This window comes from Mus caroli, unplaced genomic scaffold, assembly GCF_978045245.1.
Source record: "Mus caroli unplaced genomic scaffold, Mus_caroli_1 scaffold_17, whole genome shotgun sequence".
NCBI lineage: Eukaryota > Metazoa > Chordata > Mammalia > Rodentia > Muridae > Mus > Mus caroli.
In genome coordinates this window covers 31951950-31967854 of record NW_028227272.1, presented here as the reverse complement: position 1 = coordinate 31967854, position 15905 = coordinate 31951950, and the positions used below count along the sequence as shown (strand labels likewise).

At 50.5% G+C, this 15905-nt stretch overlaps 1 protein-coding gene across 2 annotated transcripts in view; it reads right to left on the bottom strand.

The window, feature by feature from the left end:
- Nucleotides 1-15905, bottom strand: part of Mylk (myosin light chain kinase) — a 252091-nt gene that overhangs the window by 59006 nt on the left and 177180 nt on the right. For both annotated transcript variants that reach the window (XM_029470833.2, XM_029470832.2), the window contains exons 17-18: nucleotides 12063-12179; nucleotides 3206-3292 (exon numbers count right to left, since the gene is read on the bottom strand). In XM_029470833.2, the coding sequence (XP_029326693.1) occupies nucleotides 3206-3292; nucleotides 12063-12179 (204 nt within the window). The remainder of the gene's footprint in view (nucleotides 1-3205; nucleotides 3293-12062; nucleotides 12180-15905) is intronic.

Genomic DNA, 15905 nt, shown 5'->3' with positions numbered 1-15905 from the left:
ACAGCAGGAGCTTCTGACACTGTGCATGGCACTCCGCTCGGGGCTTTGTTTGACTCGGCTGTCCTCCCAACATTCCCCTCAGCATCTGCTCAGCTTCTCCCCCAAGTTCCCGCCTGCTTCTCCTCCCCTGCCAATGTTATCATTCCTCCCCAAGCCACATAAACTACATTCCTCTCCCTCTTTCAAAACCTGGGTTCTGAGATTTTCCTCACCTCAATCCCTCCCAAGTTTCCTCCCATGTTTGTGGCTTGTGACTTGGCTGACTGGCAGGTTAACGAGTCCTTTTGTCACGGAGGGCTGGGGGTAGATTGCCTGGTACCTTCCTCATGCTACAATGGGGCTTGGGGTTTCCCAGGCAAGTGTGGCAACACTGTCCACTCCTACACAACCAATGGCTGGCTCAAAAGAATAAAGCACCACTGGGGATAGGAGGGTTCACAAAGAGGGGTCTGGCTAGACTCTGTTGACGGAAAAGTCACTTGCCCTTTCTTCAAGAAGGATAGATTTCCTACATAATAAGGTACTTCGCAGCTTTGACAATACCATACAGTCCAGAGACAGACCACTCATGGGATCCAACATGTCTGGGAAAGAGGAGAATAAAGCTAACAGAAATGGCATGTGACAGGGGGCATACAGATTCGTGTGTGAGTCTGTTTTGGTAGGGAGGAAAAACCCTTGGTGCTGAGGTGTTTGTGTGTATTCACACACATATGAAGTGTTCAGAAAAAAAGTGAATGGGTGTATAATTGAAATATGAGAGAGAAGAGGATTTTCACATTGTACTTGGCATGTATGTTTTAAGATGCTCAAATGAGAATAATGCACATGTAACTTAAGCAACTAAGTTCAGACTTAAGCAATTACTGAACAATAAATTATCCTCAAAGGATAAAAGAACAGAGAACACAGACCTAAAAGACATCTCCTTCACTTCCTGGCCCTGGGCAGCCACCTTGTTAAAAGGCTCCAAGGACAAGTTTTGGTGGCGTCTCTCAGGCCTCTGAGGTGTAAGTCTCTAAAAGGCAAGAATGTCTGTGGAAGGGCAACCAGTATCATAACCTAATGCAGTGTGACACCAGGCTTAGGGTGGTGGGGACTGAGTGGACCAGCCAGCATAGGGAGACAAAGTGGCCACGAGGGTGCATGGGGTGAGATGTCCATCTCTGGATCACAGAGGAGTGATATTTCCCTTGCGTACAAGTGGGTGGAGTTACCACCCCAGCACCGTGGGGTGCTGTGTGTTTTCTGGAGAGTTCAAACACTTCCTGCCAGCCCCACTCCCCCTGATTAAGACTGTCTGGAGTAAGGTGACTCTGCCACGCTTCACAGGGGCAGCAAGCAAATCCTCTTCTGCTCTCAACCTCTTCTTGCTATCCAAGCAAGGAAAGCAAGGCCAGTTCCCACTAGAAGGCTGATGTTTAGCGTGGCCACACACTGGGATGATCTAGAAACATAAACAAGCCACGGAAATCCAGCTGCCACCCTCAAGTTTCTGTTTAATTGGTCTGGGGGCAGCCTGGGCGGGGTGGTTTCCATGTTCTCCAGGTGAATCTAATCCCCAGCTATTGCTGCCAGTAGGATGAGGACAACTTGGCTGGGGTTTTCCAAGGACTCTGCTCTGTGGGGCAACGTGCCCAGAGCTGGTCTGCTTTGTCTCCCGGCCTCATGGCACTTGTTTTTGTCCCACAGTTCTGCTCTGACCCTGCCTCACCTTCCTTGGGACCGCACAGACCTAAAGGATGTTCCAGACCTGAAGACGGGAAGTGGATGGACCTCTGTCCCTGTCAGGTGAGCAGCCTCATCACTGAGCAAGTCACAGCCCTATTGTTCTTTTAAGAGCAACATCTCCCCTCTCATGGCCCATAGGTAGCACAGCAAGGCCCAGGCAACAGTTCTGGAGAGTAACACTACTAACTCACTCCTCCTGGGTCCCTACGGCTGTGCCTGGGCTCTTAACAGCTTATTAAAGTCTGCTCTGAGCAGTCGTGGCTCCTCTGCTGTCTGAGTGGGTCTCACTTTGTGTAAACATCTAGGAGAAATTATAAATCCACTTTGGCTACCCCTCCACGAAGGCTGAGGACTTCTGACCTCAGGCTGATGAGCTGTGTTCCAAGAGTTCAGCACCAGCAAGGCAAAAGCACTGCTTTTACAAAAAAAAAGAATAAAGCAGCCATAAAACACTGTCTGATAACTAAAGGGAAGCGCTCTTCCGAACAGTGAGACCCATCACTGCCCTCCACTAGCAGAAGTGAGAGCTTCTCTTCTGATTTTGTTGTTGTTGTTGTTTAGTTTGTTTTCCTTAATCTTACTTTTTTTTGAGTCTCACTCTGAATCTCAGATTAGCGTAGAACTCACTATGTAGCCGAGGCTGGCCTCGCCTTAGCTTCTCAAATATTGGGATTGCAAGCGTGCCTCACGCCTGGCTTTCTGTTTATCTTAAAACGTAGAGTGTTCTGGGGATGTCCAAGCAACTCTGTCCTATAAAAACTGGGAATGTCAGAAAGAAGTTCGGCTAATAAAATCGCACTGATAATTACAGCAGAAGACAGGGCTGTATTACGGCTTTTGAGCGCTTTAGGTGTCTATCTATTATATAATTTTATTTGATAGGTATTATAGTTTGATTATGTAGGCTATATTTTATAACTGCTCCATGGAGCTCCCCAGAGCTCAGTGAGGAGCTCTGTGTGGCATAGCTGTGAGGGAGCACAGCAGAACACGGAGAGAGGTGGCAGTCAGGGTGCACAGGGGACTGCACCTGTGCACACACAATAGGTGTGTCCCAGGCAGGGACACATGAGAGGCTCACTTGTGGGAGTCTGTGGGCACTGAGGACCTTTGGACATTCCCGATGATGTCATAAGGGCAGAGTAACAATTTAGGAAGGCTCCCTTGACAGGACAGAATCAACTTAAAGAAGAAGGACAGTCCCCAACCAAAAGTGACATGGGAAGTGGAAAGGGCTCTGGTTCGGAAGATGAAGACCATGTGTAACATCCGCAGGCTGTGGATGGGGTGAAGAGAGACTGGCAGGGGTTTGAGGAAAGGTAATTTGGCTTAGTAGTCAGGAGGACATAGAGCACTCAGGGAGATGGGCAGAAGCTTGTCCCCAAGGAGTTCAGGACAGAGCTGGTGACCAGGAGGCTGGGACTCTGCCACCACTCCTGCCTTTGTATGGTGAAGCCCAGCGAGCAGCACTTACTCTCTGTTCCTAGCACAGGGGGAAGAGAGCTCTTGGGTCTCCGGGATTTCATCTCCGGGGCCTTGGTGTTCTCACTGGTCTGAGCATCTGGAACAAAAAAAGGAACACAAACATCAGTCAGTGGCTATCTGAGGAGCTGAGTAGGGGAGGCCCCTCAGTCAGAACCCTACCTTGACCCTAGCTGGCCCACCCACCCCTATGTTCCACCCAGAGGCCCTCTGTGCCCGCCAAGTGGCGCCTGCAGTGGGCCCTTCCTCCAGGGGAGTACCAAAGAAGGAGAGCCTGCTGAATGGACCTGATAAATCAGGTGGCTAGAACAGTCACTGGCAGGATGGATGGCCAGGCCAGGGAGCTAGTGACTGCTCCCAACTGCAGCCCCAGACACTGCCAGGACTAAGGCCACTTAGCAGGGCCTAGGCTCTCAATTCCCTTTGCCCACACTGGGCTTTGATTCTCTCCTTTAAATGTTCTACATTTCAAAGGCTCTCTGAAAAGGCAAAGGCCTCACACAGAGGGAGGAGAAGACTGGGCCCCTACCTCTGGACTCATGGACTGAACGGTGTTTATGGCCTTAGATTTCTAAGGCTTGCCTTTGCACTGGGTCAGGCCTAGCCAATTGAGGCTTCAGAGCCAGCCACTGGCATAGTCTCTCTGAGACGGAGGCTGGGACTCAGTCAGGGGCTTTTGGGGTACCTCCTCAAGTCAGGCCTATGAATCCCTGCAGTGGCCACTGGCTGATGCTGGCAGAAAGTTCCTTCTTCCATGTTACAGTAGAGCTCAGAAAATGCTGGGGGTGGGTACAATACTGGGGGAGGGGTGTCTTGTGGACAAAGGAGAATGGTACTGCAGGCTGGGTGGAACTGAGCAGAAAACCCCTGGGTACCAATGAGACTGGACTTTCAAACATTGTGGGGAAACCACTCAGGACTTAGATAAGAAGCTGCTGGCTGAATGACAATCACCGGGCAGTGTTTTTACTACTCTTTGGGGGAGAGCATGGAAGGCACCTCCCCCTAAGCCCCTTCCTGTCCTCATCCTTCATTTCCGGCTCTGGAGGAGGAAGTTCAGAGGGAGGAGGGGATTTTCCAGCCAGGGCTCTGGCCACATTCCTGTGGCTTGGCTGAGGAAGGGCTAACGGACTGTCCTTGCTTCCAGGATGGGCAGCCTCAGCTGCTCTTGGCTAAACAGGGCTCCCTGTGAGGAGTGGTACTGCACCCATCGATGGCAGGGGTTGGGGACATGCACTTTACCCGCTTCCCTGGTTACACTTCTTCTAGATGACATCTATGCTCTGTCCACACGGCCCCTTCTACTTAAGTCTTATTTCTGAAGCTTGCCACCAGCTAGGCTTCCTCCAGGACATGCCTGTACTCTATGATCTGGGTAATCTACGGACAGAGACTGCATGTGGGCACAGTTGGCTCAGCTGGGTGGCAGCTGAGGAATATTAAGGTCAATTCCCTGTTGAAGATGACCCAAAGCCACACACAGACACAGACACAGATACACACACAGATACACACACACAGATACACACACAGATACACACACAGATACACACACACAGATACACACACGCACACACACAGACACACACAGACACACACACACACACACAGAGGAATGATTCTGTTTGGGCTTAATGAGGACTTTCCAGCAGTATATGAAGATGGGGTGAGGAGTAAAGGAAGGGAGGCAGAAGGGATCCTTTTAAGCAGCACTTGATAGCCTTGATACCCTGTCCCCCATGGTGTGGCTATGTCCTACTCCCTCCATAAGAGCAAAGGTGCCCCAGAGAGTGAGTTCAGGGTTCCTGTCATGTGGCGCTGATAAGGTCTCAAGCTGCTGTTCACTCTGGGCACCAGGTTCCATGTGCACACATGGAAGAGAAAGACCCCCAGGACTTTAAAGAAAGATGCACTCAGAAATGTCTGTCTTCCCTTGTTCTCCCCTTCCCAGGAAAAGGGTGAATGATAAACTGTGTATGTAGTATTGAATTCCTGATTCAGCATTCTTTTCTGTTCCTCCTGGTAAGCTCCGGAGCAGAGAGGAGTTTGGGAGAGAAAGATCAAAGTTCCTTTTCTGACAGATAAGCCGAGGCACAAGCAAGCCAAGGCGAGAGGCCCAGTTCTCTGGCTTCTGAAAGAGGGCAATGGGGGGGGAGGGGTTCAGCCTGGGATGCCATTGCTTGTGGGTCCCGTTGGATGGTATTTTGGTGCAGTTTGGAACCAAGAAACAGGAAAGTTCTCATTCTTTGTCACAGGCACCCTTGAGAACTTGGGCAAGTCATTTACACTGTCTCTGTTTCCATAGCTGTAGAAAGCTTTTTAGCTCCCTGCGCCCAAAGCCCAGCGAAGGCAAGGCCTGGGTGGCATTCTGGAGAGATCAAAAGCACCACTTACATAGTAAATGAACTCATTCTTTTTGTTAACCATGGTCCCTCACCTTCTCCTAAGGCGCTTTAGCATCCTCTGACCTTGGAAAGCCCTGCTACTGGCAGAGGTTCACCGGAGGTGTGACCACTCAGCCTGCCGTGCACACAGAGCTGGATTTGAGAAGCTCCACACACTGCAACTTATCTTCCCATCAGGCCCTGAAGAAAGGGCTCAAGTTTCCCTTCCAAACCAGGCCTTTCCCAAACCCAGAGGCCCAGGACTGGGGGAGGGGCAGCACCCCCTAAACTGTCAGTACTGTGGGGGCTGTGCACGCAGCACGGGGCCCAGCCAGGGAGAGTGAACTGGTAGGCCACTGTGAGAACCACAGGGAAGAAGGAGCCGGGAGGACCACATGCTTAATCAAAACCAGCTTTGTGCTTACACGCTGCCCAGGGGATAAAAATAATAGTAATAAAAGTTTAAGAGCAGCTTGTAGTTTCTGTCTATTTTAATCATTTTGTGATGAAACTGGATTTTATTTCTAGATCTGGGCCCCAGGGCTGGAGTCCTTTGCTGGCCTAATTATGCCCCTAAAAATGTATGGGGGTAGAAGATAGAGGTGTGGAAAAGTGGGGGGTGGGGTGGGGTCCTAAAGGGACCAACAGACTTGTCCTTAAATGGACAGTGCCCCACCCCTTCCACTGCTGGGCTAGCTCTGGACTCAGGCCCCCGGGGTAGGTTTTTTTTTCTTTTCTTTCTTTCTTTCTTTTTTTTTTTTTTTTTTTTTGGTTTTGGTTTTTGTTTCTCCAAAAGAGGTTCGGTCCCTGGACTCTGACCCTTGACAAGGGAGAAGAAGGCTCTGGAGAGCTTCTGGGAGGAGGTCTGAACTTCGAGGGCCTCAAGAAAGGCAAGGCAGGGGGCTGGGGCTCCCACACCCGCTGTCATGCCTCATTTCTCACCTAAGGGCAAGCAGCACACTAGCACAGAGAATTTCAGCTGGGGGAAACAGGGGCTCCTTTTCTGCCTGTGGTGTTCAGTGGCGATGAGCCCCTGGATGAGCCTACGACAAGAGAGCCTTCCTAGTTAGGAAGATGACGTCTCATGACAGGAGTAAAGGAGAAGTGAGTTGCAAACACCAGGTGGGGAGCCAGCGAGATCCCTCTGTGTTATGGTAAAGGTGCTTGCCATCAAGCTACAGGACCTGAGTTCGATCCCTGGGACCCACATGGTGGAAGGAGAGACTGAAGCCTGCAAAGCACACATAATCTGTGGCATGCCCCCAGGCCTCAAATGAATACTGTTGTGTAATAAAAAAAAATCAAAGTAATGGGTGGCATTTATTGGGGTATTTATTCCATGCATGCATCTCTTTGTGTCTGTCCTTCATGTGTTCACAGAGGCCAGAACCATAACACTCATCAATATTTAAATTCTTTTAATTCCTTCCTTCCTTCCCCCACTCCCTTTCTCTACACCCTTTTCTCTCCTTGTTTTGGAGACAGGCTCTCATCCTGTAGCCAGGGTTGGCTGGAACTTGCCACACAGCCCAGGCCAATCTTAAACTCAACACTATCCTCTGGTCTCGGGCTATTCAAGTGTCTTAGAGCTACAAAGACAGCAGTTTGACTCAGTCCTAACCAGCGGCATGTGAGGGGTTAAAGGATAACCAGGGAAAGCAGGAGAGGATAAAGGAACACACCAGGACTAAGACCAAGGCCTGTGCAACTCAACTCAGCAACTGTCAGCTAACCCTAGCGGCTGGGAGTAAGTGCTTGGGATTATATCCTACCCAGCAAGTCAGGGTGACCTGCACAGGTGACTCGGCCTGGTCTCTACACATTAAATGAGGCTGACATTGCTGCTGCTCTCCTGAACTGCTCTTGTCAGGGTCACTAAGGATCTCTGCACTGTTCTTTTGGATGGTTAGTGACCAGGCTGAGCCACACCAGCTGGTAGCATCTGCCTCAATGGTCATTTTTGTCTTTTCAGGACACCCTTTGGCTCCTGGGTATCTCAGCCCTGGACAGCTTCCTCCTTTCTCAAAGCCATTCATCCCTCTCTCCCTTGAAGACCCCTGAGCTGCCCGCACATCTCAGCGCGGTGCTCCCATCTCTCTCTGGTCTTATCTATGGTCACATCCACCATAGGAGCTCACGGAATCCCAAGGCACTCGGTGATCTCTGCATGTGGGCTGGTGGTGGTCCCTGGCCCTCCTCAGCCTTGTTTCTTGGCCTTCCGTACCTGGTGCTTGGCTCACCGGCCTGCTTCTTCCTCCCACACCTTCCACAAGCTCTGCCCCACTGTGCTTCTCTCCTGGTTTCTTTCTCCCCTCTTCTCTTTCTTCAAGATCTCCTTCCCTCACATCTTACAGGTCTCTCTGTTCAAATGTTCACTCAACTAGAAGTCCTCAGCAACCCTTTCCTGAAGCTGTAGGCCCTTCCCCATCACCCGCCTTGCTTCCCTCATATCCCAGGGTATCATTTAAATGCATGTGTGAGCATGCATGTGCACACACACACACGCACATGCACACACACACACACACACGTGTCATGAGACCAAGCACATTTTCTGCTCATACTCAGCAATACCAGCTCCTTGAGCTGTGCCTGACCTAAATGTTTGCTGAATGAATGAGTGCTGGTCTGGGTACCATAGATACATGTTCCCCCTTCACAAAGATGGATCATCTTTTGTGGCTGTGAAGCCCTGCTTTCCCTGAAGCTAAGGCTGAATGGCTTGGCTAGGGTACCTGAGGGTGAGAGGCCTGAGCTGAGAGAGAATCGTAGGAATTAATAACTTAGTCCCTTGAGTAGAAAGAACTTGCCAGCAGAGGGCTGGCAATAATGGAGGATCAAGGTCTCTCCGAAGCATCTTGACATGATAATTCCTTGGCTAGAATCAGCCTATGGTAAGGTCTGGCAGGCCTCACCAGCTCTATCAGGACAATGTACACTGTAATCTACCGGGTGGGGCTTCAGCCTGGGCTAGTGCTTCTTATCAGTTAGCTTTGCTAAGCTCATTGGGAAAGGTAGCCTGCACCCCTTTGCAGACACCGAAAAGACGAAGTACAGAAGTCTCTGGCCACCCACAGCAGGTATTAAAAGTCAGCTGCTTTCCTCGTGGGTGAAGTTTTACTTTTGACAAGTTCTATACCCTTTGTTGGCTAAGTACCCTTTTGCTGAGTCTGGAAGAAAGGGTGATACGACCACATTTAAGAAAGGGCACAAATGCCCAAACAACCCAAGCACTGCTGCTAATAGGCAGACACGCTGCCTCCATAGGTTGCCCATCCTGCCCATAACAAACAATAATTGCCAAGCAGTGGTGGCACATGCTTTTAATCCTGGCACTCTGGAGGCAGAGGCAGGAGGATCTGAGTTTGAGGCTAGACTGGTCTACAGAGGGAGTTCTAGAATAGTCAGGGCTACAGAAAAACCCTGTCTTGAACAACAACAACAAAACAGAAGGAGGAGGAGGGAGAGAGAGAAGAGGAGAAAGAAGAGAGAGAGAGAGAGAGAGAGAGAGAGAGAGAGAGAGAGAGAGAGAGAGAGAGAGAGAGAGAGAGAGAGAGAATGCCAGTGAGCCCAGATGGATCCCTGTTTGTGGGATCCTGTCCTGAAGACATCCTCACATTCATCATAGATGTCGTCTTATTAGTATTGGGCACAGACTGAATGAGTGAGCAGTGGCTTTCAGGAGCATGGTCAGACATGCTGAGTGACAGCAGGAGAGCAATCTTGAAGTCTGCACAGTAGAGAGGGACCTCACTGTCCTCTTGGAGGGATGTGGGACTGGTGGTTCTGCCCAGAGGTCAGGCAGGCAGCTACAGCAGATGCACTAGTGAGCTCACTAAGAAATATTCAACCACAACTAGCTACCCCGAAGTGCAAATGGTTTCTTCCTTCTTTTTCCTTCCTTCCTTCCTTCCTTCCTTCCTTCCTTCCTTCCTTCCTTCCTTCCTTCCTTCCTTCCTTCCTTCCTTCCTCCCTCCCTTCCTTCCTCCCTCTCCTTATCTTCATTTCTTTGTGGACAGTCTCCTATGCTGGTCTTGAACTTGTGGTCCTGTTGCCTCAGCCTCCCCAGTGCTTAGCATCCAAGGTGGTGCACACTGACTCTTTTTGAGAATTTGACTGAAACCATGGATCCCGTCTTTTAGAAAGATGCTCCTGTCCCCTCACCTCCACCCCATCCCCTACATCTGACTTTGATGGTAAAAGGATGGTCAGATCTACTGAGATCACTGAGTGAGGGGCAAAAGACAGGAGGTTACTCAGCTTGACAAACACACCAACCCTAAGGAGGCAGAAAGGTGACTTAAGGAGTCCTTCGCTTTGTGTGGCAGTGGCTCTTGGTGGGGAAATAGAGCTGAGTGTGGCAAGATGCTCATGTAATAGATGACATGGATACATCTCCAGGTACATCAGCAAAGGCACTGGAGACTGGGCTAGGGGTGAGGGCTGTCCCTTTCCCTTTCTGCAAACACACTAGAACAAGTCCGACTAACTGAGTCATCTCTGTTACCTCAGCTGATGTCTCCCCTGTCTTTCAAAGACCCAGCTCCTAATTTGTAGCCAGGAGCCAAATTCTGACTTCAAAGGCACTGGAGATAACTGATAGGCATCACTGCGATCAATAGAGACAGCAGAGTCTTTGAGCACCCCCCCCCCCCCAGCAAAGAAAGCTTCTTAGGTTGCAGAATGAACGAACCCACTAAATGAAACTCAAACCAAACAGGACCTCGTGAATATATCATGAAAAGAAAAAGGAACTCACACTTGGCCAACAAATCTGGAAAAGGTGCTGACACTATCCAGATAAGAGGAACAAATTGCTCTCTTGCCTGCAGCTCTCTGTGTAAATAGGAGCTCAAGAGGCCAGGGGTTTCAAAAGCAGATAACCTCATTAGCAGGCTTAGCCAGTTTTCCATGAAGGAACTGCTTGGACAAGGGGCAACCGCAGGCAGGTGGGAAGAGACACACAGAGGATTAAGCAGGAGCCTCACAGTGCGCATCAAGTTGACCGTGAACCTTGACCTAGCAGATCTACTTCCTCCAAAGTCATTCCTAGAACCCCAGAGAACCCATACCCTGTCAGACTCCTGGCTAGCGACGATTTCATTTACTTTGCAATTGTGTGTTTTCAAAAGACACTTTCCTTTAGAGAACACTCCGTCTATGCTCCCACTTATTATGTACCCCGGATCTCTGCTCTGTGACCAGGAAGTGGGGTTATGAAATCCGGAGTGAGGACAAAGCCTCTCCGTCTTGTGAGACGGCTATAAAACAGGTTAGGATTTCAGGACTAAAGTGTTCACACTCAGGAGCCCGAACAACAACGAAGCTGTTCTTCTAGATGCCTTATTTGGGCACCAGGCTTTGACAGGTTACTGATGGCTCCTAAGCAGGCATTTCAAGGGCAAGCAACTGTTTTCCCAATACTACCTTTTTAGACATTTCCAGGGAAGTATAAAAATACAAAAAGAAAAAAAAAAGGCACTGGATTGAAAGTTGTGCAGGCTTCGCCCTGACCAAGGCACTCTGGGGCCAGAGAGCCTCCTGCAGACTGCCTTTCTTTTCTGAACAGCCTCCGTTTTTCTCATTCATAAAATATGGGTGTTGCAGCTGGGACTACAGCTCAGAGCAAAAGCCCTTGCCTGGCATACGAGGAGTCCTGGCAGAGCTGGATTTCTGATGCATCATGATGGCCATGATGAGGAGAAATATCATGAAGGACTTAGTCTAAACCATTACAGGCCTTGTGCTATTCCCAGGCACGAATTCCACAGTCCTAGTGGGGGGTGGGGGGTGGGGGGGGGGAAAAGACACAGATGCATGCTTCCTGCTGGGCCTTGCCTCTTCCTGAGTTGGAGGACGCCACAGTCCTAACTGGTCTGCTCCGTCTCCTGCTTCTCTTCCCTTCTCTCTGCTGCCTTCCTGTCTTTTGGCAGAAGTCGCCAAGAGTGTTCTTCTCTCTCCCCCCTCCTTGGCCTTGACTCACCTTTTCCCAGAAGACCCTTGAACTCTCAGCTCCCTCCTTATGCCCAGGCTCCTCAGTGAGGCACCAGCACGGTGCACACTTGCTTGTGGTGGTTGGTTAAATACTTGTAGTCATTTTCCTGTGGGTGTGTCCTTTCTCGTGCTGGTGCCCTTATGCCTGGCTTCTCTGCCTAGAAGGTTCTGGGTGTGGAGGGCAGGACTGGGAGGGGAGGAGAAGCTGAACAGTGCTTCTTCCTGGCCAGAGGATTCAGGAAGAGGCTATGTGGGCCATCGAGCAATCAAGGTGAGGCCACTTGCCTTTCTTCCCTGACTCATTATTTAAAAACATAGTTTGATTCTCACCAAATAAATGCTGAAGTAAGGCTGGGGACAATCTGGTGGTGGTGGTGTGTGTGTGTGTGTGGGGGGGAGTTTCATTCAGATGTGGAAGTGGGCAAGAGATGGGCTCTGTATGTGTAGTGGCAATGGATAAGCACGACTTACCGTCCACAGTGACTTGGCAGGAACACTCCGCCTGGCCAGCGCTGTTCTTGGCTACACACTTGTACAAACCTCGGTCCTCAGGCAGTGCCTTCTCGATGGAGACAGAGAATCGTGAGCCTGGTTGGGGGGGGGGGGGAGGGAAGAACAGAAAATGCTGTGAATGACCAGGAAAGGGCCTGGTATCTGAGGCCCAGTAGGTGGGCGTCTTTACAAGCCCCTTCTCAGACCCAGTGGGAATCTGCTTCTCTGCTTTCTGACTCCTGCAAACTCTCTGTTGATGACTGACCCCGAAAGAGTGGATTCCTGATCAACGGTCCCGGGACCTCCTCCAGCACTGGAGGGCTCTTTTGGGAGGCTGCAGAAGGGACCTCCGTCAGTGGAAAAGAGGGACAGGGAGCAGACTGACGTGGCCTGCTCCTTACAGGGCACAAGGAGCCTGGGCACAGTCTTCTGGGGACAGTGGCAAGGAAGGAGTCACCTGGCAGTGATGTTGGAGACATTGCTGGCTTAAGAAACAAAGCAAGCCAGGCGTGGTAGCGCACGCCTTTAATCCCAGCACTCGGAAGGCAGAGGCAGGCAGATTTCTGAGTTCGAGGCCAGCCTGGTCTACAAAGTGAGTTCCAGAATAGCCAGGGCTACACAGAGAAACCCTGTCTCGAAAAACCAAAGAAAGAAACAAAGCAAAAGAAGCCATGCATTGGCCTTGGCATTGTGTGGAGGTCAGAGGTCAACTTCCAGGAGGTGTTTCTCTCCTTCCACCATGTGGGTGCAGGGGTTAAACTCGGGTCACAGTTTCCCATTTGCGGCAGGCACGTTTTCCCAATGAAACATCTGACCAGCCCAAGGTAAAGGAAGTTTTGGGTGAACAGGCGAGTAGGAAGGGGTAGGAACCCTCATTTAACAGTGACACCGGCCTTTGGGATGATCTCTTGTGAGATGGTGGTGGCTGTGGTCTGTGACTGTGGCAAATGGCTTTTTAGGAAGGGTGTTTATGGCTGAAGAACGGGCTAATGATGGGTCCAAGGACAGAGGTGAGGCTTCTGTGACAGCCGTCCTACAGGGCTGGGTCTTCTGGCCCCTCAGGGAGGGGTGAGGATGGCTTCTTTCCTCACAGCCCTTATGGTCTATCCTTGCCTGAGACATACCTCTGGGGGCCTGGAGGCAGACAGCGGGAAGGCAGGCTGAGCATAGACAAAAGTTCAGGATCTGGTCCTTCCCCACCCGGCTCTCCCTCATCCCCAGACCGGTCAGTCCTCTTTTAGGAGAACTTTCTGACTTGTGGGGGAAAGTCATTTAAGAATGGAGCCAGCGGGACCAGCCAGGAGTGCAGCCATCTGCTAGGTCCTACCTTGAGGTGAATAAATAAGCTGCTCCTGGGGCATCTTGCCCTAGCTACCCAGTGTCAGTGCACCAACCATCGCAATAGAATGACAGGGACATGTCCATCCCACTGCCTATACGTTACTTGTTATACAGCCACCAGACCACAGGCACTGGAGGACAGCTGTATACATTCCAGGTTTATGGGAGACTGGGACAAGATATATGGGCACCGTTCTCAGGGGAACCATTTTTTTTTCTCAAATGATGTATACTGGTTTTATCTCAACTTGACACAAGCTAGATTCATCAGAAGGGGAGAAGCCTCAATTGAGAAAGTGTCTCCAAAGGATCCATCTGTAAGGCATTTTCTTAATTAGTGATCAGAGGCGGAGGACCCAACCAATTGTGGTCCAGCTCAGAGCCACATCCTTGGGCTGGTGGTTCTGGGATCTATAAGAAAGCAGGCTGAGCAAGTCATGGGGAGCAAGCCAGTAAGCAGCATTCCTTTATGGCCTCCACATCAGCTCCTGTCTACAGATTCTTGCCCTGCTTGAGTTCCTGTCCTGACTTCCTTTGCTGATGAACAACAGTGTAGAAGTGTAAGCCAAATAAACCCTTCCCTTGCCAATTTGCTTTTGGGTCATGGTGTTCATTGCAGCAACAGAAACCCCAACTAAGACAATCTGGTTACACAAAGCTGATGCCAGGAGACTCAGAGAACAAGGATGGCATCAGTGGGGGCCCTGAAGACCTCACTAGGGAGTTGGAAAGCCTACACTGTTTCTTGGAATAGGATAGCTGATCTGTGTCTCCTCCCTCCTACTCAGCTCTTGAGCAGCCCTGGCCCTATCTTTCCATAGTGAGGACAGTGGGCCACCGTTATCTTCTCAACTGCAACAGAAAGGATCTTGGCTGGAGATGGAAAAAGTCTGGCTTGAGAGTGAGAACTGGGAGGCTCAGAGACAGGGGAGTGATAGCAGCCATTCCAGTCACCTGGCTGGACAGAAGGATGCTAGGGTGACACCTGGCCTGAAAGACAGGCTTAGAGGAAACCCACTCACCTCTGGATTTCCCTGGTCTGGGAGGACAAATTCCACTCCCCCACTCCCAAGTGATAGCTTGTCTCATCCCTCGTTTTTTTGTTTTTTGTTTTGGTTCCCCAGTTGCCTTTGACCTGAAACTTAAATGACAGGTCCAGTGAATGACAGCAGGATGGCTGGAAGGGCAGTGGAGGATCTGAAAGAGACCCCGCCTCTCTCCCAGCTCTCCAAGGCCCCAGCAGAGCTTGACCATGGCCACATGCATGTGTGGGTTGGAAGAAGACTGGGCAGGCTGGAGGCTGGCTACCCTCGATGAAGAAACTGGTATTTCCTGTGGGACGGCTCATTCTTGACCTCCAGAAGAAAACTGTTTCCCAGAAATTTTTTTTTATTATAGAATCCTCAGCCTGTCAGCTGAGGAGTTGAGGGAGTGAGGGGGGGATGGGAAGCAGGAATCCACTGAGTGGTTCCCCAGCTCTGCCAGGAGCCCCTCCTGGCCGAGGAGTCACTCTTCTGTGATTGAGGACCCTCCAGCTTCCCTTTCCCAAGTGGGTGGGGAGAGGAAAAAGAAAGGGCAAGTGGATTGGGGTGAGGGTTTGCCAGGCTCTTGGTTATTCTGCCAGCCTCCCTGACCTGCCCTCCTGGCAGGCACAGGCTACTCACCTGGGGTCCCTTCCTTGGGCACAGTGACCTCTGTGTCACCTCTAAGACCCTAGCTCTAGCTGCGCCTCTCCTGGGTTCCCCAGGCATCTGAGCACACTGGTAGCAGCGAAGGCCACTTCAAGGCCATTGCTGAATCACACTCCTGTCTACTGTGCTATCTCTGAGGGCGATAGCCATGTCTGAAATGCAACTGCAATAAAATGTTGTGGAGGTTATTTCCACAGCGGGGGACCTGGATCTATTCAAGACAAGATCACAAATACATGATCAATAATATATGTCTGTATGTATTGTTGAAAAAAAAAAGAGAAATAAGAGACGAATTCCAAGTTCTTTAAGTGGGTTCTACATACAAGCAAAGGGATCGCATATATATATATATATGCGGTGCTATATAGTTTGTGGAATGAGCTTATACAAGATTGAAAAAGCCTTCACTAGATTCCACCCTGAAGGCAATAAAAAAATGAATCATCTCTCGACAACAGCAACGAAAACAAAGCTTCCTTACTAGACTGGGAGAAATGTTTTGCTAGGGGAAGCCCGGCCTGGAGGCAGGAAGCAACACACAGAGATAAAAGGCCCTTTCAATGCTACCTCAGCCCTGCCTGGACTCCAGGGTCATTGCTCCCCCCTCCAGTCCCCCCAGCCAAGATAGGTCTAGACAGAGAGGACCCGGTACCTGTCCCTGGAGGACAGGCCCAGCTGATGGTCTCCTGAACACAGACATCCCACAGCTCTGGCTGCCAGAGGAGGAAAGCCACTTCCACTCGACTTTAAGAATTGCCCAGTGGTCAAATGCCACCAATGGCTGTTA